This window comes from Anser brachyrhynchus, assembly GCF_964034855.1.
Source record: "Anser brachyrhynchus genome assembly, chromosome: 19".
In the NCBI taxonomy this organism is placed as follows: Eukaryota; Metazoa; Chordata; class Aves; order Anseriformes; family Anatidae; genus Anser; species Anser brachyrhynchus.
Window position 1 is genome coordinate 6,289,760 of NC_137712.1, and position 13,149 is coordinate 6,302,908.

Consider the following 13,149-nt stretch of genomic DNA (forward strand, 5'->3'; position numbering starts at 1 on the left):
GCAGACGATGAAGGCAGGTGCGCCACGAGCAAGGATTTACGCCAGCTGCCTCTCAGGGAACAACAAGCTGCCCCAGCCCAGCTGGGGTCCCACGGACCCTTCCACAGGGAGAAATCCCCCATGGCACTGGGCTTGCTCCCCTGCCCCTGGGCGAAGCCCACCAGCCACACAGGAGGATGCAGGAGAGCCGAGCCAGCAGAGCCCAGCCTAGATCCTACAGATCCAACCAGCACAGGGTGCCCCCAAAACCAAGGGGACCAGGGAGGGCAGCCCGGTGCCCACCAGTGCCCCTACATTCAGGGGGCTGGGCTGCTCTAGGGGGCTTGGGGGGGTTTTCTGCCCAACACACTGCTAACTGCCTGCAGGCACGGGGTGATCACTGCTCAGGTACATACTCCAGCACCAGCTTTTCCATAACCCCATGCAAAAACCATCGCCCACCCTACCCCAGGCAGCAAAGGGGGGACCCCCAGCGCTCCCCACAGCCCTTCTCCCACCCTGGCATAGCAGCCCCTTCCCCAAGCATCGCCTGCCACACACCCACACCAGCTCTTACCTGCTGGCCAAGGGCAGCTCCTCTGCGCCAGGACTGCCTTCCTCACATACTGCTGCCTCTGGGGGGGTCCCTGGGTGGCTGGACCCTTCAGCACCAAGTATAGGGGCACCCCTTTAACACCCCAAATACCCCTACCCCAAATACTCCTACCCCAAATATCCCTCCTTGGACACCCCCTCAATACAGGGGCCATGCAAAACAGAGACTGCTACATACACCAGGGCAGGATGGGAGCCCTTAATTAGCAGACCCTGATTAACAACAACCCACACATGGTCCCCATTCCCGATTTGAGGTAAAAAGCAGTGGGAGTGGAGCTCTTCCCAAGCAGTAACCAATGCATGGCCCTGCTCCCAGGAGGGGAAGGGGCGTGCAAAGGGGGCTTGAGCCTGAGCCTGGGGACCGGGGGAGGTCTCGGGGTGAGGGGCCGGTGCCCAGCCGGGGGTCGGGGTGCAGGGGCCGGTAGCCGGCGGGGGTCGGGGTGCTGGGGGGGGGGGGGGTCGCGGTGCCCCCGGGGTTTGTGTGTGTGGAGGTGCCACTGTGAGAGGAACGTCGGGGCTCGGTTGGGAACCGGTGGTGCCGGGGCTGTGCCCCACAGGGGCAGGGGGACTCAAACAGCCGCCCTGGGCGGGGGGGGGGGGGGGGGGGGGGGGGGGGCGCAGAGCCCGCACCGGGGCGCCCGCACCGGGCCCCCCTCAGCCCCGGCCCCGCTCGGGCTTCGCCGCCCCTGTCAGCGTTTGAACGGCGCCAAGCGCCCGCCTCCCTCCCATTGGCCCCTTCTCCCGCCCGTCAAGCCTCCCGCCGCCCCCCCGTTGGCCGTTCGCCCCGGGAGGGGGCGGGGCGGGGCCGGCGCCGCGCTATAAAAGGCGGGGGCTGGGCGGGCGGGCGCTCAGTGCCGCTGCGCGACAGGTACGGGCCGGGGGGAGGAGAGGAAAGGGGCGGGGAGGGGGGAGGAGACGAGAGGGGCGGGGCGGCGGGCGGGGCAAAGGGGAGGGGCGGGCGCGCGCGCGGGGGCGGCGCGCGGGGAGGGCGGGGGCGCGCGCGGCGCTGGTGGCGCTGCCTGCACGCGCCGTGCCTGCTCGGAGCGCGGCGGCGGCGGCGGCAGCAGCAGCAGCAGCGGGAGCCACCGGCGCGCACGGCGATGCCCGCTCCGCTCCCGCCGCTGGCCGCCCCCTGAAGACAGCCCTCTCTATTCCCCCCCCCTCCCCTCCGCTCTCCAGCGACCTCGAGCTCTGCTGTCCCCTTCCCCTTTTTTCCCCCCCCCCCCCTTCCCCTTCTATTTCCCTCCCCCCCCCCTCCTCTCCCTCCCCTCCAATCCGCCTTTTTATCCTCCTTTTTGCAACCCTCCGCACCCTCCCGGCTTGCCGTGTGGATGCGGCCCGGGGTGCCTGGCTGCGCGGGTGGCGAGAGCAGATGCTGAGGGGCCGGAGGAGGATGGAGTGCACCCTCGATGCGCAGAGTTTGATCAGTATTTCCCTGCGGAAGATCCACAGCTCCCGCACGCAGCGAGGCGGCATCAAGCTCCACAAGAACCTGCTCGTCTCCTATGTGCTCCGCAACGCCCGGCAGCTCTACCTGAGCGAGCGCTACGCCGAGCTCTACCGCCGCCAGCAGCACTACCCCGACGGCGCCCCGCTCCTCGCCATGCCCGCCTGCCCGCCGCCCCCCGCCGCCTCCGCCGCCGCCCCACCGGAGCTGGCGGCGCTCCCGCTGCCCCCCGACACGCAGGACCGCGAGGCGCGGAGCTGCTCGGCCGTGCGGGGCGGCGCGGAGCTGCTGGAGGTGCCCGTGTGCGCGGCGCCCCCCGAGCTGCAGCGAGCGCCTTGCAGAGACTCGTCCCCGGCTTTCTACCGGGCTTCCTCCGCCGGCCCCGGTCCCGGCTCGCCCCCGGGGCTGCTGTACGCCGCCGGCTGTGACTTCGGGGCGCCGCACTGTAGCAGCCGCACCACGGTGCTGGATTTGGACACTCACGTCGTGACCACGGTGGAGAACGGGTACTTGCACCAGGACTGCTGCTCGCAGTGCCCCTGCTGCTGCCAGCCGGCACCGGGGCTCGCCTCCCCACCGCCCGCACCGGGCACCAAGCGCAAGTATTACCCGGGGCAGGAGGAAGAGGAGGGGGTGGAGGAAGGGGAGCCGGGGGGAGGCGGGGTGGCGGGCGGCCCCCCCTTCGCCCCGTGCACCAAGCGCGCCCGCTTCGAGGAGTACAGCGCCGAGCACCCGCAGGACTCTTCCAACATCTCCAACTTGATCTCCATCTTCGGCTCCGGTTTCACGGGGCTGGTGAGCCGGCAGCAGGCGGACTCGGAGCAGCCCCTCAACGGGCAGCTGTGCAGCAAGCAGGCGCTGGCGAGCCTGGGAGCCTGGACTCGGGCCATCGTCGCGTTTTAGAGAGGAGCGGGGAGCCCGGCGAGGGGAGGGGGGGTGGGGGGGGACACACCGCTGGGGTGGGGGGGGCGCGGAACGGGGGTGCGGAGCCGAGGGGGACCCAGAAACAAAGGCGGGGAGGGGGGGGAAGAAGGTTGGGGGCGAGGGGAGGGGGTGCGGGGGGTGCCGAGGGGTGCGCGGGGGTGGGGGGGTGCGGGAGGGCAGAGCCACGCTAGTGTTTTATAAATTGTACAATAAAGAAAAAAAAATCTAAGGTCCCGGGACTTTATTTTTGCAGAGATGAGAGAGAAAAAAAAAAGAAAAAAAAAAAAACACAAAGCAAACAAACGCAAACAAACCAACAACAACAAAACCCCACCGCCGAAAGCACCCGTTTAAATAATCCTCTTTGTGTCCGCTCCGCTCGGGGGGCTCGGGGCCGGGGGTCGCCGGGGGCCGGTGCTGGCGGCAGCGCCACGTGAGAGCGGGGTCGTGTCCCCCCCCCCCCGGGGTGTCCCCCCCCGGCTCGCTTTTGTGCGTTTCTTTGGGGGGGGGGACGGACAAAAAAAAAATAAAAAGAGAAAATTGAACTTTTCCTCCCAGCAGAAACGCGTGCGAGGGGTCGCGGTGGGACCGCCGCTCCGCGCCGCGGGGGGACGCGAGGTGCGGGGGGGGGGGGGCCCGGCTCTGCCCCAGGTGCCCGAGCCCCGCTGCCCCCTCCCGAAGTTCGGCCGCTCTCGGTTTCAGCCCTCCAACCCCTCACCCAGCATTGTTCGGGCTTGTGAAGGGGTCTGTCTCCCGTAAAGCCTCTTGATTTTGTGTTTTTTTTGGGGATTTTTTTTTTTAAGAAAAACCTTTTGTTGTAAAAAGGTGGGTTTTCTGGTCTCCCCCTCCCCTTGTTTTTTTTTATTTTTTTTTGTTGTTGTTTTCTTGCAGCCTGCCCCCTCCCAACTCCCCGGTACCAGCACTGTGTGTAACTGAGGATGCTTTGCCAAACGGTCTGTTGGGGTTCGTTCTTTTTTTTGTTGTTGTTTTTTTTTTTCTTTCCCTCCTTTTTCTTTGTTTGTAAGCCTGTATTTTTGTGCATATGGAATTGTATATCACCGGGTAAAACTGTTCAGATTTGTTTAAATTTATAATCTTAATAAAAAGTCGATTATAAACTTGCTGTGCCCTCGCTTTCCTGCTCACCGCAGCCCCGCTCCGGAGCCCCCCGCGCCCCCCCCCCCGCCCCCCAGCACCGGGCAGCCCTCACGGAGCTCCGGCCCCCCAAAACCCCACAGCGGCCCCCCCAAACCCCACAGCCCCCTTTGTCCCCCCCCCTCCCCAGGACCCGCGGCTTCCCCCTCACCTCCCCCCCCGGCAGGAGGCACAAACCCTCCCCCGGGGTTTCGGGGGGCTGCTCGAAGCCCCCGGGGGGGGAACACCGAGGCTGCCCCCCCCGGTTCCCCCCGTTCCCCCCCCGGGGCAGCTCCTGCGCGCTCCCCGCGTCCCCCGGTGCGCTCGGGAAGTTTTTTTGAGTTGGAGTTTGTTATCACCGCGCCGTGCCACTTGGTGGTGCGTGTGGGTTTTTTTTTTTTTTTTTTCCCTTTTTTCTCTCTTTTTGTGTGCCCTTTTTTTTTTTTCCCCTCCTCCTTCCCTCCCCTCCTCTAAACCAAATGAATGAACGCAACGGGCGCTCCTGACCCACCTCCGGGCTCACCTCGGGACGCGTGAATTCATTTTAGAATTATTATTATATTTCTTTTTTATAAAAAAAAAAAGCCCGTGAAAAACGCTCGGCGGCACAAACCCGACAGCTGGTGCCGCCCCCCTCCAGCCCCCCCCGGCACCCCCCCAACACCCCCCAGCCCCCCCCCCCCGGAGATAGAGGGGCTGGGGGGGGGGGGCCAAAAATCGGATCCGAGGGGGGGGGCAACGGGGGGGGGGCTCCGCCAAGGCCTTGGAGGGAGGCAGCGGGGCCGCGGCCGCTGCGCCCCCCCCGGCGCAGACCCGAGCCGGAGCGCGCCCCAAAACCCCCCCGCACCCCGCGCCCCCCCCCCCCGGCCGCCGCTCCGCGCCCACGGCGCCCCCTGGTGCCCGCTGCGGGCCCCGCAGTGCCGGGGGGGGGCGGCCCCGACCCCAGCTCGGGGCAGGGGCCTCCCTCCCCCAACAGTGCCCCCCCCCGAATTAAAATTCATCAAATTAAAATTCATCACTAACCCCCCTCGTCCAGCCGAGCGCTCCTGCGGCACCCAGGGGTCGGATGCTCCAGTTGGGGGGGGGGGTCTCCCCCATCCCGGGGGGGGGCAGAAGCCCTCTCCCTGCACCTGAGAGCCCGGGGCCTCGCTCGCCCCCATCCCGCTGCCCGGCGCCCCAGCAGCTGCTGCCGTCCGCCCTCCCCAGTGGGAAACCCAGAGCTGCAGGCGGTGTCTGGGGGAAGGTTTAAAAGCCGGGTGCTCCTGCAGACACCCACAGGTCAGAGGTGCCAAAGCCCGAAGCCCCCCCCAGAGCCCCCCCCAGCTGGCTCTGCCTGCCCCAAACCCTCCTGCACCCCGCAGCCCCACAAACCCCGGGGCACGCCACCAGCAGCTTGGTCCCAGCCCGCACCCAGTCTTCCAGGTGCGGAGATCGCCAGCAGAAGGAAAGCATCACCTGGAGACCCCCCCCCCCCCTTCCCAATGGGATTCATCCCCCCCCCAGGCGCACCCCTCTCTCCAAACATCCCCTCCTCGGGGGCAGCCAGCCCTCGGCACCACTCCCGGGGGAAGTTTCTGGGGCTCCCGTCAAGGTTTCAAAGCCCAGAAGGGACAAACACATCTCTGCGCCCCGGGTAACCACGCAGGGTGGGGGAGACGGGGTGCACACGGCAGGGGGACATGGATAAAGCCCCTGGCAGTGGGGAAGGAGCAGATCCCGCAGCTCCACCGAGCCGCTGAGTCGGGTGCTCTCGGCGGCACGGTTATTTATTTATTTCCAGCCCCGGTACATGACATTTCTCTTCTGAAGAAGGCAGCAGCGGCAGCGAGCCCATCACACAGCCTCTCCTGAAAGCAGAGCCTGGAAACCAGCGCCTCATCTGCATATTCATAAGTACCTGATAAATTAATCATGATGGCAGAAGCATTCAGGCTAGAAGGGAGGTGACAGGGGAAGGTTGCACCCCCAGCACAAGCCCGTCCTGGCGCTCGCACACACGCTCCTCACCTCCCAGGCACAAAGTGTTTTCACCCCTCCCGAGCTCCAGGAGTGCCCGCAGGGAAGCGCAGTGCCCCGGGGGCGAGGTGCCGAGCAGATGGGCTGGAGCACCCCAAATCTGGGGGACCTCACGCACGGGGAACCCCCAACCCCACTCCGTGTCCCAAACCTGCCCTCCACTGGGCTGCCCCACCTCCGCGCTGCGATACAGGTGGCGTTGCTGAGTTCTACCCCCAAGATCCTTCCGTGTCCTTTATCCTTGCACCCATTCATGTGCCTTGATGGAGAGTCATCGCAATTTTGTGCCTGGCAGCCCTGGAGGGGCCCTGAGGATGAAGCGTGGCAGGGGCAGAGCCGCAGGAGGTGCGAGGGGAGCGGGGGAACCCCACGGCACAGCACAGCCCCGCTCTGCCCAGAGCCTGGGCTCAGCCACAATACAGCCAAATGCTCTCCTCCATGGGCAGATCCCATCCTCAGGGTCCCCTCCGTGTCACCGTGCTGAACCCCCTTGGTTCGGGGGACGAGCCACCCCGCACCAGGGGAGGTGCTGCTCCCGTAACTGGGCCGGCGCTGCCTCCCCAGCACGCAGCTGAGCTGTGTGGGCTCAGCACCCGCCTGCTTTCCTCCCCCGCCTGCCCACTTTGGTCAGGGCTGCCTTGAGCCCAGCAAGAGTCAGCAACACACTGTGATGTTTGCAGGGCTCGCTACGATTTTATGCATTGCTCCGCGTGCAAGGGCTGACAGCCCAACCACGTCCTCGTGCTGCTGGACTACAAAGAGCCCGTGCCCAGGGGGACATCGCCGCGCACCCAAGGGCTCCCTTGGCACCAGGAAGAGCGGCTTCTGTGCTCTGCAGATCCCAGAGCGGGATCCATCAGCTCTGACGAGCCCCTGCCATCTCCCCAGCTCAAAGACGAACGAGCAGGAGCGTGTTTGGGGACCCGCACGTGTTAGCAGATGTTTGAACTACTCCCATGCAGAGATAACAGCATGAGAGCTACGGGGGACACAGCAACGCGGACCGGAGGCTGCTCCTGTTAGCGGCGCGTTTAGTATGTTCGGGTTGGTCTCAGCCCAGGTAATTAGCATCCGAGCAGTAATTATTCACATTTGGCCTTTCTATATCCTGCTTATAGATTTGATGATTAATGCTGCTCCCCACGCTAAGCCTACCCTGGATTCACCGGTGCGCGCCGTGAAAGTTAACAGGGGGCTGTCGTGTGAGAACAGACATCGGCCGCTGCACCCACCAGCAAACAACACGCCGGGAAAACCGGAGGAAAGGCACTTTGTGGACAGCCAGCAGGCACCGAGCACCGAGCAGCCATCATCGACACACACATCTCAGCTGCAAAGCAGGAGAAGCAAAACCCCGAGCACCTGGCAGCCACCACCGGGTACTTTGGGGTTTCAGCGGCACCAGGCAGACGCACAGAGCGCATCCCGCAGCAAACAGAGGCGCAGACTCCCCCCAAGCAAAACCCAACAAGGGGTCTCCAAAAAAAGGAGCTGCTGCCCCCACAGGCGAGGAAACAACAAAACCCGGCTGCTACCCTCCCAAATCAGGGCTACGACAGCTTGGCCAAGCAAAACCCAGCAGCCTTCGGCTTACCTGCCCTCCTCGGCGCCCGTTCTGTTTGCCAGCAGAGGCTCGGGGCGGCCAGCAGCGAGGGAAGGAGCCAGCCCAGGGGGAGAGGGCAGCAGAGGAGCCCCACAGCCCCAGGTGCAGCTCCTGCAGGGGCAGGAGAGAGGAAAACCAGCCCCAACCCTGCTCTTATTTATCCCCACCTCTGGCCCCACGATTGGGCCAGCTGAGCAGCGGGCACCTGCCCCACACCGGCGGGGGGACGAGGAGCAGCATTAACTCTGTGGCTGCTGCTGCCCAGGGGACGGGCGAGGGCTTTCCCCGGTGCTGCCCCCACAAAATGCTCCTTGTCACCCCCTCCACCTGCTCTTACGGGACTGGAGCTGCTCCTTCTCTCCTGCCCGGCCCCATTTCTGATGCTGAAAACGCACCCGGTGGCCGCAGGGCAGAGCAGAGCGAGGCGCTGCTGAACCCCGCTTTTAATTCCCCCCAAGCAGGGCGAAGCAGAAAGTCACCCCTGTAAGGATGGGGCTGAGCTCCAGGGGTCGTGTTGTGGCCCCGCAGGGCAGGAGCAGCCCCGTGCTGTAGGACCAGGCACGCCTGCCTTTGGTCCGTGAATATTTCCGCAGTCTCATTTGGGGGGCTTTTTTTTTAAACTACCAACAAAGCCCTGTTTTCCCCCTTTCCCTCTCCACAGTGAGGCTTTTGCATTGAAACGCGTGAAGAGATGTTTATTTTTTCCCCATTTCCCCAGGTTTTACACCATGAAAGTGAACGCTGATGCGAAGGGAGTTTCGAAGTGGGGAAGCCCTGCTCTGAGGTGCCCATTTGCTCACAAAACCGCCCGTTCCCAAGCTGCCCGAGGACGTTTTGCACAACCTCCTCCTCCTCCTCGCCCAGCCGCCCGGTGCCCCGTGCTGCTCCAGCCTTTGTTCCCCCCTTGCTCGGGGTATGGGGCACTCGGGGGAACTCACCCCTAAGAGGGAGGCTCGTCGGCTGCACGGCTCGGGGAGCAGATTTTCAGAAACCCGCTGTTTGGTTTGGTGCTGGAGAGCAAACACCAGCCCAAATACGCGTGTTGGGCTGGGGGCTTTGCCCTCCTGCTGGTGGAAGGCAAGGGGAAGCTTTGCAGGCAGCGTCCCGCAGGACCCGGGGTGCGGGGTGACCCCGTGCAGGGACGAGGCAGTGCCTGGGGGGTCCCCCCATTAAGGTTGCAGGGCTCGGAGCCAGGGCACAGCCACCCCAAGCTCCACCACCGCCCTCCTCCCCTGGCAAGGGCCACACTTGGGGTCCCCACGGCACCGCAGTCAGCCCGTCTCTTCCACCTCTGCAAACCAGAAGGGAAGGAGGTGGCTAAAAAGCCCCCCCCCAGCCAGGACATGGCCACCGTAGCCCACCCACGGCTTGCTCCTGCGGCTCGGTGACAAGAAGGGACACCAGGAAGGATGCAGCCCCCGTTTGTCCCAGCGTTGGTTAAGGAGCGTTCACAGGAGAGCTTCTCCGGCACGGCCCAACGCTGCCTGCTGGTTCAGGCATTGCCACGGGCTTAAACCTTGGCTCGGGATCTGTTGACTCTGGAAAATCCCCAGGTTTTGGAGCACGCGTAGTCCAACAAGCAGCACCGGGGTCATCCCGGCTCTTCCCCTTCCACCCACGGAGCACGAAGGCCACGTGCCCCGGTCCAGCGTGAGAAATGCTGGAGGTGAGCACCGGCCAAAGGGATCGGCGGCTTCCAGGGGGGCAGGATCTCAGCAGCCCCGCTGGGCTCTGCGCTGTCCCCGTGTCCCCCAGGAGCACCCCAGGGACGTGCCCGCGGGACAGGCAGGACGAGGGGCACAGCCAGAGGCTGGCAGCAAGAGCAGTGCATGGAAATGCTGGGGGAGGGAGGGAACCTCATCCCTCTGCCCCCCAGTTTCAAATTTGTCTCTTTTTGGGGACCTGTAGGTCGCGGTGAGCACGGCCACGCCGCCTGGCTGGGCTGAGCCGAAACGCGAGGAGGTGCCGGGAGTTGGGAGATGCTCCGGCCGGGCAGAGCAACGCGCGGGGAAGCCAACCAGTATTGCACCGGTATTTCATGTAATGATGTCTTTATGTCACCTCCTGCCTGGATTTACTGGGTTCAGGCAGCGGGACCTGCTTTGATTCCTGGTCCACAGGTGGGAAACTGAGGCAGCGTGCGTAGGGCACGGTGGGGCTGTGGCAGAGCTGGCAGCCCAACCCGTGGCGTCTGCATCCACCAGGACCCCGCGCGGCTCTCCCATGGATATGCAGTTTGTCTTTTACTTCCCCCCCAGGGAGTCCTCTCCCTTCTTCCCCCTTTAATTATAAAAATTAGTGGGTTTGAGGTATCTTCGAGGGGGTCTCTTTTCCTGCGTTGACAAAGTGCACCACTTGATGACTCTAACCCCAAATTCTCCGTGACACAGATACCCTGGCAATTATAAAATACTTCCAAGCTCGCTCCATAAACCCCTTTGCTGTTGCTATTAGTATGCATTAACATTTTATTGGTGTTACAGGATGAAACATCCAGTCTTGCAGCTCCAGTGGGCTTGGGGATTTCCAGCATCCTGCAATATGTATCCGTGCAGAGGAAATTAAAATGTGGATGGATCAGCAAGATACAGTCAAATCCTCTACAGTAATTTGGAGAAGACTAAACTCTGGTGCTAGTGGAGCATATTCCAAGCTATCTAATAGAGAGCTGATGATCTCTGTAACAGCCTTTTTGTAAGTTTTATTCTTGCCTACAAGGGAATTTGTTCAAAGGGGAGATGTAATACCTAAACTAATATTTTTAAAGGTGCATGCTCTGCGCACGGAGAAAGGAAGGCACTTTGCAGAACAGCCGCTTTCGGTGATCAGCTAGCACCCCATAAAAGAACCTAATCCGGTAACTTAACATCTAGCTGGAATTTCTCTATCACCACCCCACCAGACGATTTTACGTAGTTTGTCACCGTTGCAGGATGTGTCGACGCTTACCAATATTGGAAGAATTTGGTCCTTTAGCAATGGCACATTGATTTCCTCCAGCAGCGTTACCACTTCTGGATGAAACCCCAAGCGCTGCATCTACACGGAGGCTGCAGAAGAGCAGTGCTGTGCTTTGCAGAAAACCGGGAGGAATTCAGGTTGAAATAGATAATTCGGGTATCTTGACTCATGCAACGCAGTCTACTTGGATTTCTCCCTCCCAGGTGTCTCAGAAAGACCCGGTAAGAAACTGTTCCTCTACTTTCTCTCCTTCCTCCCCTTGTAGGATCAGCAAGGTCCTTAACCCGCTTTGTAGGAAGGCAGCACGTGCTCGGGAGGACCCACATACAGGTCGGGGACCCCAGCACCACTCCCGCGGGACCCAGCCCTGGTCCCAGGGGTCCGCACACGTCGAGCATCAGGGATCCCACATTCTAACAAGGGATTTGGGTGTTGTTTATTAGCAGCATTGCAGCTGCAACTGGGAACGTGGGGAGGGACTCGTTCCAATTTTAGCTGACTGCATTCACGCCCTGCGTGGAGCCGGCCGGTGTGGACATTCCCGAGCCCAAGCTTTTTATAGCTACCAGAAGCGCCCACTCCACCCCCTCAAAAGCCTTTTCCAGCCCTCGAAGCCTCCGAGCTGAGGATGCCCATCGTGGCTCAGCCCTCGCTAAACCCTGTTGAGCTGCAGGCAGCCCCGTCTCAGTTCGGCTCACCCCAGCTGGAAGCTCAGCGCCGCTTTCCCAAGAGCAATCTGGAGAAAGCTGCATTTCCCCCAGGACACTCGAGGAGTCAATGGGAAGAGCGCTCACCCCTGAAGGGGAAGCTGTATGACACGTTAGAGAACAAAGATCTCTTCTCTGGCTATTAGAGCACCAAGCGACCTCCAAAAGTCCCGTTGAATTCTATATCTGGGCCAGGAAAATCCTTCCTGAAGCAGCAACGAGACCCCCGCAAGCCTCTCCATCACAGAAGGTTCCCACCAGCACGGCAGCAGAAGTGGGGTTTGGTTTTATTAGCACTTATCACAACCACCAATTCTGCCTTTTCCCCCCCATTTCTGCCTCCCTGCCTCTTGCAGGACGGGAGGAGGTCAGCGTGGCTGCAGGGACACGGTGGCACCTCCATCACCGCTCCCTCCTCGCTCCTGCTCCCCTCCCCATCCCCTCCCTCTCAGCAATCTCCATGGTTTCGGGGTGCACCAAGACCCCATTTTCACCCAGGTGGAACCGGTCGGCTTCAGCCAGCCCCAGCGCTGTCCTGAGATCCACCACCGGCTCCTTGGGGTGTGAAGTTCGTCCTCGAGGCGGCCAGCTCGGGTTTTGCTGCTCAACGAACGCCGGTCCTGCAGCGGGGACGCCTTCGTTTATTTAATAGCAGGAGCCCAGCGCTATGCCACGGAAGCAAGCCGCAGACCAGGGACAAGTTAACACAGCAACAATGGCATGAAACAGTTCTATTTTTTATTCTTTTCCTACTATCACCGCACGAGGCTGCTTCTCTTAACTCTTACTTCATTTATTACGGGCTGTCACGAGCGGTCATTTATAAAAGAGGGCTGCAAAGAGACGGGGGGAGGCTGGCGGCGATGGGCGAAACGCGCCCCACGTAGGGGCGACAGCTGCTGACCAGAAACCTCTCACGGACCGGCCCACGTTCTGCAACCCCAAAGGATCCAGTTCTGAAATCCGGATTAAAAAACCTGGCTCGGTCAGCGGGCTGAGCGGGACGATGGGGAGGAAGCCACGGCGTGTCCGTCGCACTCACCGAGGGACGCGTTCAAGACGAACCCGAGCGCCTTCAAAGAAAACATCTGGGATCCCAGATGACATTTTCTGCTCGCCATCCGTCCCTCCATGCTGCCGCCACTTTTAGCAGCGCACTCACACTGTTGGCCTGTGCTGACGGAGAGGATAAAATGGTAACAAGGAAACCAGCATTTGCTCAGCACATCCACGCCAGCTCCAGCTGCTCCTGCAAAGACCCAGGTAAAATTTTCTGCATAAATCCAACAACGCCGCCGAGCTAACCCGACGCTGGAAGTCCTGAGTCAGCACCTACAGCAGGACGGGAGAAACATCTGAAGAAAAAGGGTTCCAGTTCCCAGCCAGCCTCAGGAACAAGGCTCAGACGTCCTTTGGTCACGAGAGGCTCTGATCTTCAAGAAGAATTTGCTGGCTTGGGAGCAGGCGGCGCACATCACCCACCTGCCAAACCCAAGCTGGGAAAGGAGGGGGGGGGGAAGCAGGCGTAGCACAGAAGTTAAATAAATAATAAAACATTGTACGACAGAAAGAAAGAGGCTAGCAAGGGCACAAAGACGGGCTGAACGTGCTTGCTTCGTGCAGTTAAATAACGAGTCAGTTTTGGTGTAAGACACCGACAAATACGACAAATGCCTCCGCACAGTACCTGCCGAAGGCTGCGGCCAGCAGCGAACACCCCAAAGTGGGAGCAGACCCCAGCCCAAGAGAGACGAACACAG

At 61.9% G+C, this 13,149-nt stretch overlaps 1 protein-coding gene and 1 long non-coding RNA gene across 5 annotated transcripts; both read left to right on the plus strand.

Annotated features, from left to right (window-relative positions):
* The first annotated feature begins 1,555 nt into the window (after positions 1-1,555).
* On the plus strand, positions 1,556-4,086 carry IER5L (immediate early response 5 like). The gene has a single exon (XM_080561556.1). The coding sequence runs from the start codon at positions 1,970-1,972 to the stop codon at positions 2,945-2,947; it is 978 nt and encodes a 325-aa protein (XP_080417682.1). The 5' UTR covers positions 1,556-1,969; the 3' UTR covers positions 2,948-4,086.
* Positions 4,087-5,092: 1,006 nt separating this feature from the next.
* LOC308180537 lies at positions 5,093-13,148 on the plus strand. 4 transcript variants are annotated; one of them, XR_013940994.1, is made up of 4 exons: positions 5,093-9,752; positions 10,205-10,415; positions 10,489-10,903; positions 11,746-13,148. It is a non-coding gene; the product is annotated as an uncharacterized lncRNA (long non-coding RNA). The 4 variants fall into 4 exon arrangements; XR_013940995.1 differs by having other exon boundaries at positions 10,489-10,578; positions 10,654-13,148; XR_013940993.1 differs by having other exon boundaries at positions 10,489-13,148.
* Position 13,149: the final 1 nt, after the last annotated feature.